Source organism: Mizuhopecten yessoensis, unplaced genomic scaffold (genome assembly GCF_002113885.1).
Source record: "Mizuhopecten yessoensis strain PY_sf001 unplaced genomic scaffold, ASM211388v2 scaffold4025, whole genome shotgun sequence".
Lineage (NCBI taxonomy): Eukaryota > Metazoa > Mollusca > Bivalvia > Pectinida > Pectinidae > Mizuhopecten > Mizuhopecten yessoensis.
In genome coordinates, this window is record NW_018405338.1 from 1,074,513 (window position 1) to 1,102,102 (window position 27,590).

General features: G+C 33.0%; 1 protein-coding gene across 3 annotated transcripts in view; it reads right to left on the reverse strand.

The window, feature by feature from the left end:
* Positions 1–27,590, reverse strand: part of LOC110448360 (protein lin-28 homolog) — a 70,672-nt gene that overhangs the window by 20,516 nt on the left and 22,566 nt on the right. For 2 of the 3 annotated variants that reach the window (XM_021494548.1, XM_021494545.1), the window contains exon 2: positions 7,080–7,180. In XM_021494548.1, the coding sequence (XP_021350223.1) occupies positions 7,080–7,180 (101 nt within the window). Of the gene's footprint in view, positions 1–7,079; positions 7,181–8,314; positions 8,738–27,590 lie in introns of those variants that run through there. The other variant, XM_021494546.1, reaches the window with a different exon arrangement.

The following is a 27,590-nucleotide window of genomic DNA, read 5'->3' on the forward strand; positions in this document are numbered from 1 at the left end:
TTACAAAGCACACGTGTATTATGGACAGCTTAGAAGAAGAACCGCATGTGTTTGCTTACCACGTTTACAGTGGAATATCGATTTCTTGGTCTCTGAGTTTAGCACAATACTTATATTTTTAAACCGAGGGTTCTTTCCACACATGTATCCACAAGATAACTAAGTTCATGATCGAACAGAATCCCGGCCAGTGCCATACAGTGCCGTGTGTATGGATGTTTTCAGTACACTGTCATTTAGTGCAAATTTAGCATTTTGCTGACTTGGCAAATAAACCTGATGGAATCGGTAATGGTAAAATGCATGCTCGATAGAAAATTTGGTGTTGGTTGTAGGGCCCTAGTAGGACTAGGTCAGTAGGCAAGAGAGTTTAAGAAAATGGAAAATTGATTTAGACAACAAAGATGCTAAGCACTATCTTTAAATATATATATAGGTCATTTATACCGTTATGTTGTTGGATATGTGTATGTAGCTTCATGTGTTATATCATACCGGTTCGTTACACATGAACATGAACAAGTATATATCTATGTAGCATAAGGTACAATATGTATTCATAAATAGGTCATACAATATATGTCCTAAACTGAAACTGTCCAAGACATATAAGGCATATCTGAAATTGATTGATACAAAGCTAAAACGCCATGAGATATATGTTCAGAATTGAAAATTAACTGTGTTATATTATGTTCAGATATACCACACCTAATTTGATGGAAACATGATAACTTGTAAACACTTGAATATTCCTTATAAGTTTAGTTGCTGTGAGATATATTTATGAAATGTTGAAATTTGAAATTTATAAACGATACACTTAATCGATAGTCTTACATGGAATAAACACATATGGCAGAATAGATATTTACCCCATACAATAAAAGAATGTTTTCGAAAATGTATCTCTACATATGGTATATGGCTATAAAGCAATTAATATCATTGGCAATATACATATCGATCTGTCTTAGAGATCTTCAGTAATATATACCACTCGTCTATTAATACCAGTTTAATCATTCAAAAAAGTGTCCTTTTTATATAAACAACTACCAGTATACCAAGACCACTAATGCATCAAACCCGTTTGTGTGGGTGGTCTAAGAATACAGCTGAAGTCTATAATCAAACAGGCTTTTCCCTCGATCGTTGGTTGACCAGATATTTTATTCTGCATTTCGATGGCTCATTGATGCAGCTGTGTAAAGAACTTAGGTCCATGTAGTGCCCTTTACAAGAATGGGGTCAATACCATGTGACCTCAATAAATGCGGACTCGTATTTGATTTTTTTCTCCTCATCTGTTCATATGGGCAAACGGATTGGTCAAATTTGAAGCATTCAAATATTCCTTTGACAAACAGAACGGAGACGGTGTTGCTGATTGAGACAGGGACATCCAAAGACCACAGGTGGTCGGATTTTTACCGAGATATGAAATAGGAAACCTTCGAACTGGCTGGCACTGAGCATGTCATTGTCTCACAGTAGCCTCGCATCTGCCCTTGGACACATGGAGTGAGATCTTAGCCAACTGTGGTACAGCCTAGCTACTGTCCGAATAATGGACACGTAGTATGGAAATGCATCTCTAAGACCGCCTTTTTCAATTAGCGGACACCAGGCTTTGTGTACATTCCGGATGATACATGTCATCAACATCGATTTTCTCCTCGATTTTCTCCTCCTCTTGGGTAAATCGACTTAAAATTAAAAACTGAAACGTCCTCTCTGACCTCCTGACTAATGATGAGGCACCAAACACTTACTCAGAAACATCATGATTCACAATTTGATTGAATCATGACATCAGTTTATGTACACTTTTGGACCAAGAATACAGGTTTTTACCATTGCTGAATGTCGTGGCAATATATCGAAAACTGTATCGCATTATTATAATCTACAATATCACCGACGCGTAAAACATCTATACATTGGCATTCAGACATCAATGTTTATAAGAGGACATTGATATTTGAAACATTACTAATACAGCCGTTTTAAAAAATCGATAAAAGCATCTAGACATGGATGACATAAATCCGAGTGTTATTGATGTTACAGGTATATCATTAAAGGTGTTTTAAAATGTATTTACCATTAGTTTTTCAAATCATTATTATTGATGTCAGTTCTATTAATGTTTCTATCATTTGCTATTGGTGTTGAAGCATCAGAAGTCTGATGTTTGAAGTATTAGAATAAATGGTGTTTCCAGATCCTATCTACCATTGATTTTTTAGATATCAAATGTTGTTTTAAACATCACTATAGTTGGCGTTTTAAATATAACTAATATTGATATTATAAGCCCCTTTATTAATATTGTTTCAAAAAAAGGTATCAACGGTGTCTTAAACATCCCTGTTATTGATTTTTAAGAGCTACCATCAATGGTGATTAATATAGTTTTACTGTTAGTGCTCTAACATCAATATCAGGACGTTTAAAAATGGATATCAACGTCAATATATTGGGGTTATAAACACCGAAAACACATAGACGTTGATGTTATAAACAATAAACATCCATTCGTTGGTTGGTGTTTTCAAAATCAATATCAACATGAAGACATGGATGTTATTAGAATAACTAGTATTGATGTTTCAAACAGATTTTATCCATGACGGTTTAAAAATCAATATGAACGTCTACATTGTGGTTTTATCAACATCAATATCAACATTACGAAATTCACGTTAAGAGCATCAATACCAATATTCAGAGATTAGTGTTATAAAAATCAATAACAATATTCGGAGATTAATGCCAACATTTAGAGATTTGTGAAAAAAAATCAATAACAACATTCTGAGATCAATGCCAATATTCAGAGATTTGTGTTAAAAAGTTCAATATCAACATTCGTAGTCTCATGTCACAATTAAAACAATAAATATCAACATTTAGAATTTCGTGTTTTAGAATCAATTTAAATATTCAGAGATTCGTATAATAGAGTCAGTATCAACATTTGGTGAATTATGTTACAATTTGATATAAATAAAATCAACATTTAGAGATTCTTGTAATAAAAATCAATATCAATATTCAAATGTTCATGTAAGTCATGTAATAAACCTGAATATTACCATTAATCTTTTCAACATCAATATTTACGCTAAGACTTTTCGGTTATAATTATTATTATGATGTAATGTGGCATCGTTATCATCAATACATAACAATTTGGTTATTTTAAACTACAGAATATACAAACATCCCAAATAACACACGTTTATTGCCATAATATGATATATTGTATCTCTGTCAGAATTCAATAACGCTACATTGAATATTACATAATTTCAAAAATATTTCACTGTCTTATATGTATAAATGATCAAGCACAATAAATATCTCTGTTATTTATAAGATATCAAAGTTCATATAGCAATAGCAACAACATTTCAAATGTTCATATAATGGTTTCCTCATGTACTATCTCTTTTTTACGTTTAACAGTAACCAATATGGCTACTATTATCAACTTTGAGATTATACTCAGAAGGAGTGCTGTTCATTTACTTCCAATATTTGCTAAACAATATACATTTATATATAAACATGCGTTCCCTTATTTCTTATTTCTAGTGGTTGCTATAGGTGTTTTATAAATAAAATCAAAATATTTTTCAATGTCTTCAGATGCCATGCAATAAACCTTGCACAGAACAGAGCAGAAGGGTTTTATGTAATCAATTACTTTTAGTATTTTCTCTCCATTTTTAAATATTCAAATAATCTGTATGTATTCCAAACATTCATATGCTTGATATGAGGTTCATGACGTGATAAACTCAATGTAATTTCAGTTATTACATCATTGATATATATATATATATATGTTTGTTTATGACGAAGGGTGAGCCTTTATCACACTTGATACTTGTTCAAATAAAGAAAATCGTCATTATCTCAACGACAATATACGATAATTAGTATTGGAATTGCAGTTTCGGTATGTTTTGCATATTATTAAGTAAAATGTTAGCAAACAACATTTGCTACTATATTAAACCAATGAAATAGGTGACAAAAATAAACAATATTTAAACGTAGATATATCAATTACATTTATGTACAGACTTTGCTTCAGTGTAAGGTATGCTTTATACGTCAGGGAAAATATATCTCCAAAAGTCAACACAACTAATAGATATATACAGATGGACGTGTTTCATTTAAATTGGAAAAGCTTAGAAACAAAAGCTTATTTGGAGGGTCATTAACGTTTTGCTGAGTTAGGACTTTAATTGGTTGCCATGATGATGTAAAGACAGCTGTATTTACAAAATACAATGGAATGATTCGTATTCCTGAGAACGGTAATTTGAGCAGGTAAGATTTTCTCGTTTTATTTTTACAATTGCTAAGCCAGTGCCTGACCTCTTTTTAACACGGATAGAAAATTACTTTAGTGTGTAAGTAGGTCCTTTTAGTTTGTTTGACCCATGCTAGACCCTTAAGCATGGCCGTTCAACTTCCGGTGTGGCCTTGCCAGGTCAACTAGAGCAAAATTCTCCATACAAAGTCGAACAGAGGATCATCACACATGTGCAAACAACAGAGAGGAGTAACAGTTAAACATTTGACGTATTGTAAGGGGGGCTTCAAGGGGGTAAATAGGCTCGAAAGCGCTGAGGAAAACTGTATATATCTTAACACAAACATTGCTGTATAGTTTATGTTTCTGGTTAAAGGAACAATGGCAAATTAGAGAGTCAGTTTACAATCTGTTTTATAAGTTTTCTTAATTGCTGTGTTGTTTGTCAAATTAACCGAGGTCAGATACCACAGATAACATAGATACTCATCGATTTGATTGGTCACTGGTGGTTTATGTTTTTATTCATTTATTCTTTGATTTTAGTGATATCTATAGTGATTTATACATTACATATTTATATATGAGTGACATGTGATTACATGATGAAAAAGAGTTCCTAACCTTTGTGTTGATAGGCTTAATCCATCACCAGTTTGCAGTACGTTTACTACTAGCTCATTCAATAGTTATATTATTTATATGAAAAATGTGGCAGCACTTGAGATTTACCATTAAACGTTTCAGCAACATGGAATGTATTTTAAAGTATCCCCTTTGATATGAAATCAAATCAACACTAAGGAAACATCTCACATTGAAATGAAATAATCTTCAGTAATGAATGATGTGGATGTTTTCATGGTTTTACCTTCATCAACAATGTAAATAAATCCAAATAATAAAAAACTTAATAAAATGTCTAGATTTATATAGTACATGCACCAGTTTATTACAAACATATAAATATATTTAAGATCATGTTTTCATATAACACAAAATGGACATATTTTATATAACAATTCCTTTCCAATTGTTTTATATAGTAAAAGTAATTACAGATAATCTCCAAGTAAATATCAAATCTATTAATTCGTAAGGCAACTAATTTCAATTTTGCATATATATTTTTTTTTCACTTCGTAAACATATTTTCCTTTTATTTACCGAAAGACTGGACAGGATCATTAAGAGATACACAGTGAACTTTTACATTGTCAAGGGACCTCTGGGATTTCCAAATGTTTATTAATCTTATTTTGTTGTATAATACACTGTCACTTAACAATAAAACATACTGCTCTGACAGCTTGATCGCCTTAACATACCAAAACGATTTTGCTACAAGAAAAACGTGATATCTAACAGTACAAATTTCCTGTTACTTAAAGTGTCCCAGACCAGGTATGCAATCGTACAAGGGAGGGCTTGGGAGGATTGGCCTGTGTTGGGTAGAAGACCTATGTAGGGCAGTGAATAGAAGGGTTATCTTTATGGCACAAGCACACACATAAACATTCTTATGCTATTTATACGGCAGCAAACGAGGTCATTGGACTTCCACTTTTTACTTAAAATACATTGAGATCTATGTGTGTAGCAGTTTTAAGAGGGTACAGACAAACTGGCTTATTGAACCTGTAGTTATTTTTAACTTAAAGTAAATTTAGTCCCATGCTGGTAAAATTTGTTACACTAGGTCATTAAACTTGCAATGTATTTTGATAATATATTTGTAACTTTACCTTGTACATAAATATAAACTTTTTGAAGTTCAATACGTTTCGCCCCTTTAGTTTTTTAAAGTATTGTTTTTTAATGTGATAAATCAACAAAAAAACATATTACTGATCGAAAAAAGAAATATAGCTAATAGCAAGTTACAAATTCAATCTTGGTTAGCTTCAAAAACACAAAATTACTGGATTTTATACTGTCAAAAGTTTGAAGTGTTTGTTTGATACGTATCCAACATCATAATAGCATAATTGCTGAACAATTTATCCTATTTGAACCATAGTACATGTATATAAATAACGTTTACACTGGATATATAATTATTCAAGCTGCAACGTTAATTTTCAAAAATAGGATAAATGCAAATTCTAACGTGTGTTTATACTGTGAAATGTATTCATTGTTCATCAAATGTGTATTAATATCAGCACTCAAACTATCGGGGATATGTAATTTTTAATTTTTGCGTTATTCAAAGGGCTTGAATATCTGTTATCTCTATTTTATAGAAATTAAACGTTTAAGCCGTTAACAATTAGTGCAAAATTGCAATTAGGAAACCAATGTATATTTAAAAGGTACTTAAACATTAGTATGTTATTGTGAGAGAATTTTGTCCAGATATATGCTACACAACAACCGATGAAAAACAAAAGATACTATTTCATTTAGTTTGAAATTTATCTCAGACAATGAAAAAATACATATATCTAAAATGACAGCCCAAGTATAGAGTGTGATTCATAAAAATAAATGCCTTTCACTTACTTGTGAACTTCCAAAATGCACACACACATGTCCAAATTTTTAAAATATTATAAATACTAGTTGAATACTATTTTTTTTAAATATTATAAATACTAGTTGAATACATCAATGAGAATAAAGTATCCAAAACACTGTAGGTAATTAATTCCAATAATTAATTGCAGGTATATATTTTGAAGTATTTTCGTTATGCATGCATAATTTGTGTTTGAAAAGGAGGGAGAGCAACATGACTTACCTGGTGAACAAAGACATCCTGGCTACCATCATCAGGTGTTACAAATCCCCATCCTTTAGCAACATTGAACCACTTACATCTTCCCCTCCTTCGTCCTCCTCCTGCCAAAAAAAATCAATCAATATATAACTATTGTCATGTTTTTTAACAAACATTTTTGAAATTCTAGTTTTTTGGTGCTGCAAGTATAAACAAAGAATAAAAATATATGACATTGTTTACTAAACGTGAATTTGATTTACCCGAGTGCTAAACCCCGCTATCCTCCAACTTACCCCCACTCAGAGCGGCCATGTTTGTGCTAGTGACCGTTCTAGTTTATAATGACTATTTGGCGCTGGACCAGTGATTTTGAATTATATTCTAAGAATGTGTTTTTCATACAGAGGACGTCATATTACGTTGGTTATAAATTAAGGAGTATGTCATACTTCTCTGCTGTTATATAATGCACTATTTATCCAGTATGACCCAGAATATGATCTCGACGTCAAATGTTTCCTTCATGTAAACATCTCCTTGGTGGGTCAGCTGGCAAAAACGTGATTTAGTGTTGTATTTTAAAGGTCACATTCAAATCTTGTAACGAAGACCTACAAGTGTAACTACTGTTAAAATCTAGGGTATTGTTGTTGTGTTTGTATGTATATATGTTAGATATACACATCTTAAATATCATGGTACCTCTGTAAGTAATATGTGCAAATAAGGTTGGCACATTTTGGTTGAGGCGATCCATAGAATCGTCGCGACATCATCCTCGGTAATACGGCATAGCCAACAGATAAATGATGATGGCCATTGCGTAACACATGTTAAGCTATTAAAATATATCACTTATGATGTTTATGGTTGAAGAAGCAATGGACGACACTAGTGGTCAGATGTTCAAAGAGTTCTAAATATCTGCTGATACCTACATTTTTTACATATCAGTATGATGCTATTACTAACGGTTGTGTAATACAACTTCTACGCAGTTTACATGGAAATAAATCGATCAAGATGCAGCGCCGCTCCACTAAACATATTTACGGATGTGGTAACTCTCCTAACCATGGAGTCACAAAGTTGAAATCAGCTGTTTGGCTCTAAAATAATGGCGCTGCAAGGATTATTGTATCTACAAGGATATTCGGAACCATAAGGAAATGGCATCGATGACCAGAGGGGGAATTCTATGAGACAGTGAGCTTACATATATGCAAGTAAAGAATATACAAAGCTGAATTCACCTCCATAATCGTCCATCGCACTGCCTTCATCGGCAGCTTGGTCTGTCAGGGCCAGAGGCTTGTAGATGGATTACATACATGTTCATTTTATCCAGTGATATAACTCCTTGAGTCTTGAAGATTATTTGAACAGTATCGTTGGTTTTACACTAACTGCATGCCTGCAGGCGTTTAGTTAAAACTTGTATGATATATCATATACCACATACGGAGAAACACTTCATTTCAATATCCCAAACATTATAATGCCTGGCAGTGTCTTTTCACCCCTTATTCCGTGGTGTTGTTTCCATTATCCTCCCCCTAAGGCCAGCTAGCGGTCAATTAGCGAGATGACCATTCTCTTACTAGGTCATCTATCTATCACTGACCATCACATCTTCAGACCAAGGCGATAAGCGGCGGAGCTACTTGCTTACACGTCGAGAGACACCGCGATGTGTGTGAATGAGATGCGTACATTCAACAGGTCACAGGCGCCTGTGTTCCACTGAAATCCCCGGTCCTTTGTGAAAGCGATGTCCCAGGTAGGCCTGGTCTGTGTTGTTTTACATGGTCCAGAAAAGCTTGACCTCACGAACTGGTCAAGGGTCAATTCTCTACGGTAGCCAGGTCGAGGATAAACAGTGCATTTCTCTCCGTTACTATGGTAGCGAGCTGTGGAGCTCTCTCGGTGGTTTCCAGGTCAAGTTGACGATATATTCACGCGTACATTAAAAAAGCTACAAACAATCGCTATTACAGCCGTTACGGTTCACTGGTTTCGAAAATCGCCTGTTTATGTATACGCCTGTACTTATCCAAATACACGTAGCATACTCCAGTACAAGCTTACTTTATAAAGTCGACACGGAACGACATAGTGACCTAATAAAAACCGTTTGACTATGTGCATCCTATATACAACTGTATCTTATTTTGCAACAACATTGTACAACATCCGGTAGGACTGAGAAATAAGGTCATGTCCACAAGTATTTAAATTCTTTACATTATTAGAATATTTAATATGACTAGTATAGCTTATGTTGGTATGCATGACATAAACACAAATAAGTAGATATTTAACTATAAATAATTATCACCGAGTCGAGCAAGCCTTATGTAAAAAAGACAATTCCAATATCTTAAATAATAACTTTAAAAAAGTATTTTCATTTGTGAAATTGTTACTATTGTTACCAATATGTACCATTATACAAAGCATTTATAATATTTGAGAAGGATTATCATGGATTATCGAGATTTTATTAAGAAGATTTGAAAAAGGTACCGATCATATCCTTGTTGATATTGAGAAAGGATAAACCTCCCATGTCGTTCTGAGATGTTAAGGTCAAGAGGCGGTCCTAAAGGGTCATCGTTTGTTCATTCATGTTATTTGCTTCCCCCAAAATCACAAACAGCAGAGCGAAGCTGTACATATGTAAAAAGATATTCACAATATGAATTTAACTAACTTTCCTTTCAAAAATATGGCCGAAGAGCTCCGTTCTCGACCATTGCATTTATTTCATATTGTACACTTCCTCAATAATAATCTCTGTCGTAGCAAATACATTTAAGGCCCGCCCATTGAATTATGGTTAAACTGTATTCGGTAAATATTCATGAGTTATTCCTTAGCCAATAGGTTAACCGGGGGCGTCAACAATCCTAGCAGCTGTCGACTGAACAGATTTACTATCTCATAAATATTCATGACATACAAGGTATCTTGGATGCTTTTGTAACCAAATTTCTTTCTTAATCTAACTGATACAAACATTTTTACGGTCTTTATTTCAACAAAAATAACAAGTAAAAGCAAATTAGAAACTTCAAAAATAGTAGAAGCTGATTCACGTGTAATAGGGGTTTACTTTAGTATCCAAACGTGTAATATGTTATACATTTTTCAGTGATAAAAGGCCAAAAATATATGACGTAACCTAAAAATAAGCCTGACACTTCTGAATATTTGAAATCGATAAGACCGATTTAATATTATTTAAACGTTGGTGCTCTCACTTTTAATTAAATTAAGCAGCTGGGATGCATAAAATATAAAAGCAAGTAATTTGCAATCTTTATACAATATTTCAAAAAAGATTTAGTTAGCTTTCATGGTCAAATACCATTAATATGTAATAATAAGTAAAATCCAAAGGAACTTATGTCTTAAAATGTGTTTAAATTGTTTTTATTGAAACATTTTAGAATTAATGACCATTTGTTGTATGCTAGTTTGATTGACTCAGTTACATTAAGGCGATTAAACATTTAATGTGGCGTACATAAAATTATTAAATTTTTGTAATGTTAATGTTTTGATACAAAAATGAAATGATTTCCCGAGATTGAAATCAACAATATATATACTGTAAGTGTTCTCACTTTCTATCTTGATAATGTTTCCTTGTATCCCACATCCATATGAAGTTAAATTAAAATTTTCCTTGTGTCCCACATCCATATGAAGTTAAATTAAAATTAAGTATAAGTATTATATTTCGAAATATTTTATTTACATAACACGCAACTTACTGTTTTTAAGTGTAGCAATATCCGTGGGTGTCTTTTTTATATAATTAATCCATTTACGGTTTAATTAAAAATACACTCACAAGGAAAATGTGATGGTACATATTTCAAACAACAATAACCACAAATATGATATGTGTATTATCAACAAATTTACTACACATGTAACTGTTATAAAATGAAATCTTATATCATTTAATTGAAAAATTCCGGTTTGTTAAATCCGATAATATATTTATAGAGGAGATTTTTCATTATACAGTCAGCCATTTACTAAATAAAAATACAATAAAAATGTAAAATGTATCAATAACATTATTTTATTTAGCAGAATAAAAGTTAATAAAAAAATGGAAACAAGATTTTATCGAAAATTAAAAATCTTCTATCAAGATTAAACATAGCAATTGAATTCATGTAATCGAATCAAATCATCTTTTGGTTATCACCAATAGACAGTCAATACTTGGGTGAAATAGTATCCCACAGTGAACGAGACAAAGAACTAAAAGTAAATAGTGATAAAAAAAATAAAAAAAAGTCTCATAAAAAAAGATGGACAAGCCAAGCCTCATCAAAGAAATGATGCTGAACGCAAAGTCTTTTCAAGAAAATGGAGTTACACGCAAAGTTTAATCGAAGGAATGGGGCTAAACGCGAAGGATCATAAAAGAAATTGGGCTACTCGTAAAGAGTCATCAAAGAAATCGAGCCTAACGCGAAGTCTTATAAAAGAGATGAAGCAAATAGCAAAGTATCGTCAAAGAGAGAGAGAGGTAAATGCAAGTCTCGTCGAAGAGATGGAGCTGATCGCAAAGTCTTATCAAAGGGATGAAGCAAATCGCAAAGTCTCGTCAAAGAGAAAGAGGTAGTGGCAAAGTCTCGTTGAAGAGATGGAGCTGATCTCAAAGTCTTATCAAAGAGATGAAGCTAAATGCAAATGTTGTCAAAGAAATTTTGCTGATCTCAAAGTCTTGCTAAATGCAAAGTCCTACCAAAATCAGACAAACAGAAAAAAAGTCACAGTGACCTATATGTATAGTGGTGAAGTTGTCTTTCGGGTATATGAAGTTTAATGACAGATGGACTTCTAATTCAAAAACGACTGGTCTTACTCGGATGTCGATAGACGTACCGATTGATTAAGGTTAACACTCTAAGCCCTCTCCATTATGTTGCAGCACAAAAGTGATATGTTGGCAAGCATCAGATTTGAACAAATTTGAACTAATCAGAACTTGCACACATCGCCATTGCAAAACGAGTTTTAATTCTCACCCAAACTTGACAAGAAGATGTTTAAAGCCTGTTCACCCCTTATTACCGGAACTAACAGTACAGATATAACAGAAATACAACTACAGGGACAGAAACTTATGGGACATACATACAATAACAAGACTGGAATACAGCTGTAAGGACTGAAACACAGCTATAATGACAAATAGACAATATTAGGAACGAAATACTATCATCAGGACTGACTACTAATTGTTAGGACATGGATACAAGTTTCAGGACAGAAAATTATTTTTCAAACACCAAACATAAAAAAAAAATATAACTTTCATGAGAGAAATGCAATCTCAAAACTACAAAACATATTCTATGTGATACGTGTTCTTGAAAGACAACATGTTTTGGTAAAATTGTGGTATTTCAACTCAAAGTAATTATTCATTGAGGCTTAATGTGCACCTTAAACTTTTAACTTTTAGCTACCAAAAGCCAAGTTGACACAACTGAGGAAAGATACCCGTTCAGTTCTTCAGACTAGTTATATTGATATGGCTGTTATCTTGCATGAATAACAATTTTGATGCTTCTTATTTGACTATTTTTCATCAAGACCTTGAAATTAAAGACACCATAGACACCAAATTCCTCGGTTTTATATCTTGACATAAGTCTACAACAATACAATAATGGTCAACCCATTACCAAGCCTCACGTCATGACATCAATTCCATAATCATTGACTTTTTTATATATTTTTTCTGCATAAACAAAGACTGTAAACTAATAAAATGCATAGCCAATGTATTCTACCTGAACTGATTTGATTTACACCGTCAAATATGAAATTTCAATAACTGCAAGGTTAAAAGAACTTTCTTTCACTTTGTTTGATCGTTGATGAACTATATGATTGCATCATCAGAAACATCACCGCGTATACCACATGTGGTGCATGACAAACTTCCCTTTCCGAAGGATCTTATTCCGTTTTTATTTGTTCAGCGGTTGAGCGAAGCCCATCAGCTTGTGCTATCGAGTCAGGATATCTACAAATGTAGGGGTCAGTTTAGATTCTTCTTTTGCAAATGATGTTTTATGAAAGTTCCTGATATTTTGCCTTCAGTGACTCCTTTTTTCATTTTTGTTGTTGAGGTTTAGCTCGATTTTTTGTTGCTTCATGAAGTCATCTGATTTCCGCATATATCATCTCAGTTAATCTAATTGTGTATTAATGTTAAATTATAAGTTTAGTTTGTCTGAAGTCGTAATGACTATAGAAACGTTGATTATTTTCTAAGGTCGTTAAGGCTAAAGACACGTTGATTTAATCTTAGATCATTTATAACTTAAGACATATTGATTTAATCTTAGATCATTATAACTAAAGACACGTTGATTGATTCTTGTGTCGTTATAACTTAAGCCATGTTGGCTGTTTCCCATGTCTTTATACCTGAAGACACGTAGATTGATTCTAATTTCGTTATACCTGAAGACACGTAGATTGATTCTCATTTCGTTATACCTGAAGACACGTAGATTGATTCTAATTTCGTTATACCTGAAGACACGTAGATTGATTCTAATTTCGTTATACTTGAAGACAAGTTGTTGATTTTCATGTCGTAATAACTTAAACACATTTATTTATTCTCTGATTTTTATAACTAAAGACGCGTTGATTGATTCTAATGTCGTTTTACCAACAGACATGTTACTTGCTTCTCGTGTCGTTATACCAACAGACACGTTGATTTATGCTCTTGTCGTTATAACGGAAATAACGTTGAGTGATTCTCTTATCGCTATAACTTAAGACACGTTGATTTTATACTGTCGTTATGGCTAAAGACATGATGTTGATTGCTTCTCAGGTCGTTATGAACAAAGACATGTTTTAATGTCATTCTAACTAAAAAAACGTTGATTGATTATTGGTTCGTTATAACCTAAAAAAAAACCACTTATTGATTCTTATTTTGTTTGGACTTAAACACGTTAATTATTTCCCATTTCGTTCCCATTAAAGACGCGTTGATTAATTCTCTTGTCGTTATAACGGAAGTCACGTTGAGTGATTCTCATGTCGTTATACCAAAAGACACGTTGATGTATTATCTTGTCGTTATAACGGAAGTCACGTTGAGTTATTCTCATATCGTTATACAAAGACACGTTGATTTATTCTTTTGTTGTTTTACCTTAAGACTTGTTACTTGTTTCTCTTGTCGTTATACTATGTAGACACATTGATTGATTGTATCGTTATCACTAAAGACACGTTGATTGATTATAATGTCGTTATAACTGAAGACACTATGAATGATTCTTAGTTTGTTATAACTGACGACACGTTGGTTGATTCTTAGTTTGTTATAACTGAAGACACGTTGATCGATTCTTAGTTTGTTATAACTGACGACACGTTGATCGATTCTTAGTTTGTTATAACTGAAGACACGTTGATTGATTCCTAGTTTGTTATAACTGAAGACACGTTGATCGATTCTTAGTTTGTTATAACTGACGACACGTTGGTTGATTCTTAGTTTGTTATAACTGAAGACACGTTGATTGATTCTTAGTTTGTTATAACTGACGACACGTTGATCGATTCTTAGTTTGTTATAACTGACGACACGTTGATCGATTCTTAGTTTGTTATAACTGACGACACGTTGATCGATTCTTAGTTTGTTATGACTGAAGACACGTTGATCGATTCTTAGTTTGTTATGACTGAAGACAAGTTGATTGATTCTTAGTTTGTTATAACTGAAGACACGTTGATCGATTCTTAGTTTGTTATAACTGACGACAAGTTGATTGATTCTTAGTTTGTTATAACTGAAGACACGTTGATTGATTCTTAGTTTGTTATAACTGAAGACACGTTGATTGATTCTTAGTTTGTTATAACTGAAGACACGTTGATTGATTCTTAGTTTGTTATAACTGAGGGCATGATGAATTATTCTTAGTTTGTTATAACTGAAGACACGTTGATTGATTCTTAGTTTGTTATAACTGAGGGCATGATGAATGATTCTTAGTTTGTTATAACTGAAGACACGTTGATTGATTCTTAATTTGTTATAACTGAGGGCATGATGAATTATTCTTAGTTTGTTATAACGGAAGACACGTTGGTTGATTCTTAGTTTGTTATAACTGAAGACACGTTGATTGATTCCTAGTTTGTTATAACTGAAGGCATGATGATTGATTCTTAGTTTGTTATAACTGAAGGCATGATGATTGATTCCTAGTTTGTTATAACTGAAGACACGTTGGTTGATTCTTAGTTTGTTATAACTGAGGGCATGATGAATGATTCCTAGTTTGTCTGGTTCCAAATCCAAGTTCTTAGTTTGTTATAACTAAAGATACGTTGATTGATTATATTGTATTGAAATCATATTAAATATGATCGCTTTTCTGTTGTATCATTTACGTTTTTAAACATGGCTTACCTTTTAAAACTATTTGTTATCAAGAAGAAAACAGTACCATAATTGAAAATCAAAGCTCTACTATTTATTTAAAAAAATATACACACAACAACACGATTTCCCATTCCTTACCTAAAGAACCAACAAGGATACCGAAGCGTAGTTCGAACTAGATCAGGTGAAACTAGGGCAAAAAGTGAACAAACGAAATATGTACGTAGAGACATTTGTACAAGGAAATTTTACATACATATTTAGGCGTGTTTCACTGTTCTGTGGCCATCCCTTCAGGGAAGAGGGAACTAAAGTGGGAGTTCCATGCAGAATGACATTATTCGGATGCATCGGTTAAATTTGCAGACTTTTAATACCGAATTCATTTTTTATTCACACCTTTCTGATTTAATTCCGGACTTTTAGATGAAGTGGTGGACTCTTTCGATCCTTAATGAATAAAGTTCATTTATCCGAACTAAGACACGTACTTACCGAGCTATGATAACATACGTAAATGGTATTACTGGAACTGACCGTCTTCAATTAAACTGTTGCAGTTGCTAGCAGTACATACACTTTTTAATCTCGGTAAATATATGTACCTGCAATTAAGTCTACTAGTACGGTCAAGATTTCAAACTTAGTATACTGTACAATTATTAACCCATTTCAAGTTTATGAACTTATGGAATAGGTTCGCTTCCTAACGTACATGATATTGTCTATCGTCCTATCGGTGTACCTCAGGTAATTATATAATGTGTTTTATTATATATTGTCCATTTGTAATCAAACCTTACAATACGGTCGAATTACCGAAACGATTATGTATCTTATTTTAAATATGTCTTTTTAGGGCACGTCTGCTAATTATAAATGCCATATCATATATACTGTCCATTTCCCACTTTACAGATATATTTAAATAGAATAAAGTAATTGCATTATGTCACACATAATGCCTATATTCAAATTTATAGTTGTGTATGTCTTGTACAGGGTAATACTTCCATGTATACACTGCCAGTCACGATTTCTTTTCACAAACCCTGTACAATGTCATATCCATATTATTCTATTTGATTATTCTATGTCATGGTTATCATTGTATAAATGTTGTAATAATATGCCTATGAGCCGCAAGGCTTAAAGCAAATAAACAATACAATGGTCTGGTAACAAAGCCAAATAATTATTTTTTATCTTCGTAATGGTAACGTTGATGTTTAAATCCATATCACGGTACACGTTTAATAGCAATGCCACATCAAATGCGCCAAACTTCAAACAGAATATCTCCAAATATTTTGCTTTTTATATTTGCAAGCGAGACTTTCAATGTTAATTTCCATGATTTTGAAATCAAATTATTGAGGGTTGTTTTATTTAGCATAAAACGCAATGTCGTCACTAATGATATAAAATCACATTTTGTGAATGAATATGTTTCTCGAACATTTTAATGTTTCTCGAACATTTTAAACATGTATTAAAGCAATACATTATTTAAATAAAAATAGTAACGCGATGCAAAAAGCAAAAACAACGTAAAAAATTAATGCAGCTTCTGATGCGCATATGGGAAATTCTAGCGCTTTACTGAATAGTAACACGACCGCTAGGAAATCTGTAAAACGAAATGACACCATGGACGATGTATGAGTTATTGATGTAAGGGCAAATACATATTCCATTCATCATTATCTGTGAAACAGGAGTAGGGTACCAGGTTATTTATTATAATACCACCACACGAAGCGAGTGATAGGAGGTATCCAGACAGGGCGAAACGTATTAGCATATGACATATAACTACACAGACATAAAATCGATAGGAATGAGCTGAACCTCGGTAGGAAAAGACAAATCAATGCAGAGTCTAACTAAACCAAGTCTGTGTGCATAGAATCCTTATAGACGTGGCAATATAAAAATTAGGACACAAATTTTTAATGGTGATACTCATTTGCTTAAGGAAACATATTCAACATATTTTTTAATCAATTTTAAAGATTACTGATTAATATATATTATGATATTATAAATCAATTTAAAAAATTACGTGATGAAGAAGAGTTGTCCCCAATTTCCTTTTGAAAATCAAATTAAATTACCTTATTTTTGTGTTTCTTGTCGGTACAAAATTCTCAAATAATATATTCAACCGTATCTTGAAATAATATTTGACAAAATGTGTGTAACAAAATATTAAAAACTTGTATTGATAATTGACATGTCATCAATAAGACATTTTTTTAAAAGGGTCTTAATGCGTTAAACAAAAACACATAGTGTTCAGCAATTTTCATGTTTCACTCCTCGTCTGACATTTTATCTTCAAATTGTTGAAGTTGGTCAGTACCATTTAGAAGTAGAAGTAGAAGCAATTAAATTTCGGTTTTAACGTTTGGGGAAAAATATCAAATAGGAAAAGCAACCGAAACAAAACACTTAAACAACAACACAAGAAGAACAACAAGAACAACACAACAAGAACAACAAAAACGAAAAACTACAACAACAAACTAAAATAACAGTGGACACTGAAACAAAACCAAAATAATACATAAGGTTAATGCAGGTAATTGTGAGTAATAAGCCTTTCCTGTACCACATGTGGGACCTGCTATAATATATTCTGTAAGTCGTGACACCTGCCATAATGATGACATCTGTAAGTTCGTTGAAACCATATTGGACACTGTAGTTGACTTCATTCATTAACGATGACAAGGTAGTATTATTTCAACTTATTTCACCTCTAAAGATTTAAACTGGATTAGGTAAAGTTAAAATGCGACTTAAGGGGATAAAAGGATTAATACGTTTTAAGAATAATGGTGTGATCCGGTTGGGAAATTAGTTTACCACTTCACATCGATGAAATAAATGGGATCTACGTTATTCAAGTATGAACTCATCGATCTTTGACTTCACCTTGTGATACAGAACAAAACAAAATTGAATAATCTGCTGCATTTAAATTTTGTACAAATGATAACAATAAAATAAAATTGATATATCAAAAATTCTATAACCGAAGGTGATATTCCATATAAAACCTTGCACAAAGATATAGAATCGTTGGTATAGAGTTCATGAAAGCAATCCCAAAGAGTTGAACTGAGTTGCCCACACCGTATTAAAGAAATACATAAGAGAAGAGAAATAGATCTGTCGAACTGGAACAATATTAATCATCCATGTATATTTCATATCAATTTAATATTACAAAATATTTAAGAGGTGTTTCCAGGCAATGAAGGAACCGAACATAATATTAAATTTTAGACATGTCAAAAAACCCATTATCTTTAAAGAGCTTATTACATTGTCCGTAAATACTTAATTACAAATTGTTGAATTATACCCATGGGTAACAATGAGGAATAGGCATAAGAACAGAGCCAGTGCTCTGCAAACTTTCTATCAGTCTTCTACCTTTTCCCGTAAGCTTCATAAAAATGATATCAAGAGGTACAACTTCTTATTTTATCAAATATATATTAATATTGCGCTGGCTTCGTTTGTTTAGATTATTGACAACAATTTACACACCAGCAATAAAATGCAGTGTCACGCGAATAGAGAAATGTTTGTATTTTTAAAATATGATACGATACAGAATTATAAACACCTCACTAAATAACAATCTAACCGTATTTGGTTTATTTTATCTATGTATTTATCATAACGTTTTTGTTTGCCTGTGTGTTTGTTTGTTTGATTTTAATTTCAGGTCCCTCCCTTTTTGGTTATTATAATTATAAGAGCAAATGACAATTTTGATGATATATGAATGTTTTCATGCATTATAGACAAGAACTTAGCGTTTTATAATTCTGTTGCATGAATACAAAACAAAAGGAATATATATATAAATGCACACAAATTTAAAAACCAGAAGAAGACCGATTTTCGAGACCTTCGCTGCCAATTGGTCTCGAAAAGAGCTAAATAACAGCAAAAGGCCTCAAGAATCGGTCTTCTTTTTATTTTCATGTTTTATCATTTTTCTGTCACACTTACTTCAATCTAATCGTTTATAGATCTTTCATATATATGTTTTACAGATAGACGTGTAAGAATTCAAATAATAAGGTTAATATCGATCCCTTTATAATTGACCACACTTTCTAAGACGTATAACACGTCATTGACCGCCACTTCCGGTCTGATGAAGGAGCTGTATAAGTCGACTTAGCTCCAGTATATACCATAAGTGTCCTGATTTCCAGCTCTCTACACAGATAACAGAGATATAATGAAACCCAATACTGTCGATATTTGCATATATATATATGTATAAAGTCCAGCATCTGTACTCGGTCAGTATGTAACTCAAGTGTCCAAATCACGTCACTATTGACAAGCCACTGATGACCAGTCAATGTAGCAATTCAATTAAACACGTAAACCTGACGGATTGGTTTCTCAGTGGCAGACGATAGGAGTTGACCTGAAAGCCATTTCATCTAGGAACAGTCGGAACAGATTCACTTTTCGGAACACTAAGAACTGATCATGTTCTCGATCAGGAGAAGACATTATGACATTTCAGCAAATAAATCATGACTCATTGAGATAACCCTGACCGTTTTGCAGTAAAATAGGTATAGTAAATATAAAATATGACATAATAACAGTTGCATAAATATCAAACAGTTTTTCTTAGAAAAGAAGACATAACACTTGAGTTTTTTGAGTAAATCTACATTAGGTAGGTCACTTTCTTGAGTTTTATCATTAGATCTTTCTTAAAAAAAAGAGTGGGTTAATTTACCAGCCAATTCACGTCTCGTGTGTACCTGTCATCTGGGTTATTTTTCAATCAACACCTTTAACATACAACGAAATATTTATGTTTTTATTCTGGGTGTACGCAGGCAAATGGCGTTTTCGTGTTTTAACTCTCACTTGATAGATCGTAAACTATGGGATGCTCCGTACCTTCTACAGACAAACGTGCCTGGGAAATGAAAAACAAACTTCTTTAAACAACAGTTAATTGTAGATGACATAATTTATGAAATATCATTTAAATATTATTAATTTTATTTGACCTAGAAATATATCTCTTGAAATACAAAAGAATTGCACAAAGGTTTAACAACGCTTTTAGATCTCATATCTCGTTTGCTGCAAACTTGAAGACGATGAATATTTATCATTTAGGTACACTAACTTGATAAAAAATATGTCAAAGCTTCGTCGAGAACAACAAGCTAAAGTCGGCATCCTCAAGCCTTAATATAAAAGTTTTATGCATAAACGATCTTTTAAATACAAAGGCTTTCAATGTAGACAGCATAGAGAGGATATTCATAGGTCATATGACAAGGTATGTGATGAGATACACTATGGAAATGACAGCAAGAGAATAAAAAAGGTCATATGACGACGGTTGTCAGGTCAGACACTATGGAAATGACAGCAAGAGAGTAAAAAAAGGTCATATGACGACGGTTGTCAGGTCAGACACTATGGAAATGACAGCAAGATAGTGAAAAGTCAACACATGGTTGATATGAAGACGGTTTTCAAGAGAAACAACACTGAGATCACAACAAGAGAGTAGAGAAGCAACACATGGGTCATATGACGACGGTTGTTAAGTCAGACACCACTGATATCACAACAAGAGAGTAGAGAAGCAACACATAGGTCAAATGACGACGGTTGTCAAGTCAGACACCACTGATATGACAACAAGAGAGTAGAGAAGCAACACATAGTTGATATACCGACGGCTGTCAAGAGTGCTACCACTGATATGACAACAAGAGAGTTAAGAAACAATGCATAGTTGATATACCGACGGTTGTCGAGAGAAACAACACTGATGTGACAACAAGAGAGTTTAGAAACAGCGCATAGGTGAATGACAACGATTGTCAAGTCAGACACCACTGATATGACAGTAAGGTAATAAAGTAACAACAAATAGTTGATTTGACAACGGTTGTCAAGTCAGACCCCACTGATATGACAACAAGAGAGTATAAAACAGCACATGAGTGAAAAACAACGGTTGTCAAGGCAAATACATAAGTAGGTTTGTTAAAGTGATGAAAAATTGACCCATAAGTCATATGACTAAAGCTTCTACGAAAGTTAACATGGAAAGTAAGCAATAGAGTAGAAAAATAACATTTGGGTCATACACTGACGAGTGTAAAAAGGAACACCATAGAAAAAGGCAGTGACAAGGTTGGTAATTGGAGAAAATCATTGTCCTGGTCCTCGTTATTGTCCAATCCACATCAGACAAATAAGATAGTTCTTATTTCTACAGGGGTTCCAACATAGGTAACAAAAAATGCAAGTTATTTTACAAAAACTGAAGATACTCATTGTGATCAACGACCATATTTTCTTAATATTGAAACAAATTTGGGGAGTGTGTTTCTAAATGTTTATAAAACTTGCTTTGTCACAAATCTAACTTTCATTGAAAAATATACTAATAATATATATCGATATATGCTAGCTAGAATGTCTGGCCTGAAATGTTGTTCACAAATTTATCCACAACAAAATATGACCATAGAGATTTTTCGGCGCAAAACATTAAATTGTTTCATCATTTTTTCTACCACCAGACAGGATAGTTGACCAACGCATTAGTGTAATGGTCGAAAGGCAATAGGTCCAACAGTCCCTTTACACGGACCGTTTAATAGGTTTACAATACCATTTATAATTTCCCTTGGTAGTCATGAAAATAACATATAACAAAAATAACTAAGAAGCCAAACACAACTGGCGTTTGTAGTATGACAATAGCCCCACTTTATCGATTCAGACATCGTAATATGCCGTCTACCGGCTCTAAACAATTATACATTTCATTGGAAAGAAACAGATATGTACATAGACCCTAATATAACATTTTAATTCAATAGTATCTTAAAGAGTGCCTTTGAAAAACAAATCCTACAATTTCAGTTTGAATAACAGACGCATTTTGAATATTGTAAGCGTTCATATTTTAGCGGTAGTCTCATTTTAGAGCTTTTCGTTCTTTTAATAATGCGCTAAATTATTAAAGCACAAATTGAGGTTTTTGTATATTGTTCTATATATCGCATATTTTCGGGTTGCATCACTTCCTCAATGGGCTAATCTATAAAAAAAATGTGAAATGCGCTAAAATTTGATTACGCGAAAATAAGTACGTTTGCATTATATAATTATTTTCGATAATTTCCAGAGAATTTATTTTTATAGGTTTGTAAATTTTATTTGATGATGTATTTGATATTGATTTTATGATTATAAATATGTTATACATTTTATTAAATAGTACAATTCGTGTAATGAGTGTTAAAATACGACGGGTCAGATCAAGATTCGAACTCAGATCCCAATAATGTCGCTCTAACCGTCTGAACTACCTGGTCAACTGAACTATCCTGGTATAGACTCCTATAGTTATATAAATAAAAACCGGAAATTAGGGGAGGTTACTTTATATTACAAAACTAAAGTTGAATTTTACAGGGTTTTGCCTACAGTTCAATAGGGTTTGGTTTGGTTTAATTTTGTTTAAAATCCTGTTAACAGCTCAGGTCATTTCAGGACGTGCCTCCATGTGTGTAATGTATGCGTGCTTGCGTGTGGGTGTGCAGGAGACAGGGTATGTTGGTGTCCTTGCCTCCTTGTGATAGCGAACCTTAATTCAACTATAAAGAAGGATGACGTAATGACAATCATAACTCCTACCTTGTCTGGAACATGTCTTAGAACTGATATAAAATGTTGTATAGATTTACCGAATATAACATTAATAGGTAAAATAGTGCTAACCTTGATCTACATATATTTAACACGTTTTCCGACACCTATCTGGAACAGGAGGAGGACCACTGGAGTACCACAGTGACGTCTTTGTTAAACCTGATTTTCAAACTCGCTGTGCCGCTTTTCTAACAAAGAACATTTCCTGACCGGATTTTATCAAGATTATGATTTCAGACTTGGGACAAAGAACTTGTAGTTTTAGTTCGGGTTTTTTGAGATGTAAAAACGAAAAAAGGATGACATGGTAGTTCATTGCAATTTATGTTAAACAGATTTGTTTGGAGATCAATATTTAACCTAGCATTTCCATTATATCGCTACTGTATCATACTATCAATAACAACTAAAAGGTGATATTTACAACATCGAAATGGTTGTACCAAATGGTTTTGTACAGGTTTAACCTATACAATAACAGGTTCCGCTACCGCGCAATTTGTTTGTTGGTTCATGTTGCTTTCCCATTTGTTTTGGTGTCTCATAAGTTCCAGCTGTTATCTTTCCGAAGAGAATTAAAATTCAATTATTTTATTTATTAACGCTTTTGTATATTCATATCTGATTTACAATACAAGTTATAACTTGTTCAAGCGAAAAGACTTAACTCATTCACCCCTAAAATTTCACAATAAACTAATTCAACCTCTGAATTGGAAGAGTTCAACTGTGTCTTCAAGGGTAAATGATATTACTACTGCAACAAGTAGTCCTAAATCACCCCGACTTGACATGGTACCTTCTGACAATGTTGACATGGGCCCCACTGACAGTGTTGGCAATTAAGGTGTTATAAATAACGTCTACCATCAGCAACCAGACATCCATTACACCCAGTGTTTGATACACAAAGTCATTACCAACCAATTCATACGTTATCCAGATATGCACACAAAAGCGAAGAATAAATACCAGGAATTCAACAGAAAAATAATCAATTCAAGCAATTGAATACAAATATGGATAACTAGAAATAAATCCATAAAAGAAGTAAAGAGACTATATATGATTTAACTACAAACATGCTGATGAGCATGGACGTTTACACATTCAAGTTGAAAAAGTTTATGTTGAATCAATAGGATGTCTTTTGCATTTCAAAATGCAGGACAGATGACCTTATTTTTCTTGCATTAAAACGCATACTATACTGTGATATAAGTAATTTTTCAAACTAAAATTAAGATTAATTAATATTTTTTACATGGAGTTCCTTGTGAAAACAGCTTATATTGAACCTTAAACATGTGGAGTCGTTTAAGAACAAAAAAACCTACTACAAATTGTAATAGATAAACAACTCATTTCAGAGACTAGCTCAACAAATAAAACAGCATTGCAATAAATAACAAAAGAACTACTGGTAGTGAATGTGGTACGCCAGCAACTCCAAAACAATTAAACTAGTACTCACAAACAACTTCAGTTATATACAGTTATATATGCATACTGAAAAAGGACTCGTATTGGTTTGGGATGCACAAGCAACTCCTACTACGAGCAATAACAGACAAACAACCCACATGTATTACACAATGAAAATACTTCTACTGAAAAAACACACATTTTAAAACATCTAATCAGAAGAGATTTCAATACAAAAACAACTCCAAGTTAGACAAGGAAATAATTGTAATGAAGTCGTAGGACACAAATGCACACGCCACTAACTCCTAGTAGATATTCTAATTTATAAATTACCCTTGAAGTGTATTTTAACAATACAATTATCTCCTAGTAGAGATTCTATTATTCAAATAACACTTGATTTGGACTTTTACAAAATAGTCAACCCTAGTAGAGATTCTATTATACAAATAACACTTAGTTTGACTATAACATCTTAGTCAACCCTAGTAGAGATTCTATTATACAAATAACAATTGATGTGGACTATAACATCTAATTCAACCCTGGTAGAGATTCTAATATTCAAATAACACTTGATGTTGATTTTTACAACACAGTCCATCCCTAGTAGGGATTGTAATATAATAATAATAGTTGAAGGCAGTGCATGTATATACAAAGAAACAAAAACAATCATATTCGGAATAAATCTAGAGTATGAGTGAAAAGTCAGCCTCAATATGATATAACCATAGCATTCTAAAATCTTATACCTTGGGCCTCATTATAACGCAAACAAGCTCACCTTCCTCAGTTCGAGTGAATATTTAATCAAGAGGCTAGTTAGTATCCGTTATAACAACGAGATCGCCAGAGTTTGACACCTTGTTGAGGTGTTCTTCCACATATAAGGAAAACGATGTGTATATTGTATAGCAATTGAATAAAAAAAAATCGAAAGTTTGAATGAGATAAACAATGTAAAAGACTTTTTCCATCGTCCAGACCATTACAATGCATGCATTCGCAATTTCTGTCGCTGGAAATCTTTTATATAGTTCAATTAGCGATGACGCCGATTGAAAGCTATGAGCTTCTTATGGCGCGAAATTATATAAAACAATTCAAAATAGAGAAAAGGATTTTAAGACTGTGATACGCAAAAACATTTCCTAATTATAACAGTCACTGTTACATGCAAACAACTGATATGAGCTTTTTTGCAGTATGTGAGTGTGGAGTGTTTTTTTCCATGCAGACACAATTGCTGGTATGAACTGAAACATATAAATAATGACTAGCTTGTAGCGACGACTACACATCTACCACATGGTTATCTGTCCATCTCCGCAGGTGTCCAGTTCTCTTATACAAATACACATCATTGAACTGACCAGCAGTAGCCACCAGTCTGACCAGATCCAGAGCTTACTGACGAAAGCCGGTGTTTCATACTGCATTGTTAGTCTACTATCCGGTAAGTAATATTATTTTCTCTAATCGTATGAGAAAAAGAAAAGACATTTTTAGTCGTGTGTGCTGCTCATTTACAAATATAATGGGTTTTTTTTACTTAATTATGCATGTTTTAAATGTTAAATCTACTATCATAACATCTATTATTGGTCGGCGCCAGTGCTACGTTATATATTTAAAAGACACGCTAAAACGAATCGATGCAACGCTAAAACACTTACCACCAGTTCCATAGGAGGGAAGGATCGGCTGACCAACGATCATGTACGGTCCAGAATGTTGAGAATTTTGGGTCCAAGAAACATCTTTAGTCACTAGATTGGTCAAGTTAGGATAAGATTGGTGAGTTGGAGCGCTAGAGAAATCCTTCATGACTTTTTACACGTTAATTTGAATGCAACTACTGTCCTAACATCACTGGACACTTTGGCCGCATAACGGCTAGGTGGGTCAGTACCTTCTATCCCTGGGGTCACTCTGCCATTCAAATGCCCTAGGTTTCGGCCTAATTTCATGCACCAATGAACTATAATTGTAACTTTGCTGAACATAATAACGGAGAAACAAGCGGCTAGAGAGGGTTAACATTGCTCGCCCTGGAGGCCGTGAACTAACCTTGGCCTCAACACTGCAAACTTTTATTGTTGTTTAATGCATGCAAATTCTTAACATTTTATCGCCGGCATTCTCCCGTGAACTTTTTTGTTATTGAAGAATTAAACATATTTGAGGAAATTGAAATCACTTGCTTTGCTGCTGCAGAATGGATTTGTTCCCCAGTAAAGAAAGCAGTTTGACGTTGCATAAAATTAGTATAGTCAGCAAAATTGATAATTAATAAGTCTAAATAAAATATTATTGATTTGAATGTGTCATTTTTGCCAATTCAGAGAAGTAAATTTACGTTTATTCCACCAAAGTAAAGTAACTTTTGTACTTTGCTTGTGAAAATGAATTTGATTGTAAAGTTCAATTCTAGCGAATCATGGAAGAAATATCCATTTCAGTGCCTTTCAATTTCGTTTGAATAAGAAGACAATCAGGGAAAATATCATGTATTTACTGTCAGAGAGGTTATTTGATCCTGCATATAAAAAGATTAATAATATGAGATTAGGTGCAATAACTTTTGTCAATATATTATATATTTTCCGTTTATGTAGATATTGAATTTTTAAAGGTAAATGATTATTTTCTAACATATATAAACTGCAGATAGCTTCCAAATATGAAAGACATTCCTAAAGTTATCAGATATAATGAAGTTACCAGTTTAGTCCTCATCTCTGCAAATATTTATGTTTTTAAATCTCATTCTGCCATCAGTGTGTCGTGTTTGTTCAGACAGTTTAAGTGGTTCCATCAATGTATATATTTTTTAACCTTACAATAGTAAGAGGTTTGCTATTTTGAAATAGCTGTCTAAAAGAGTTTATCCT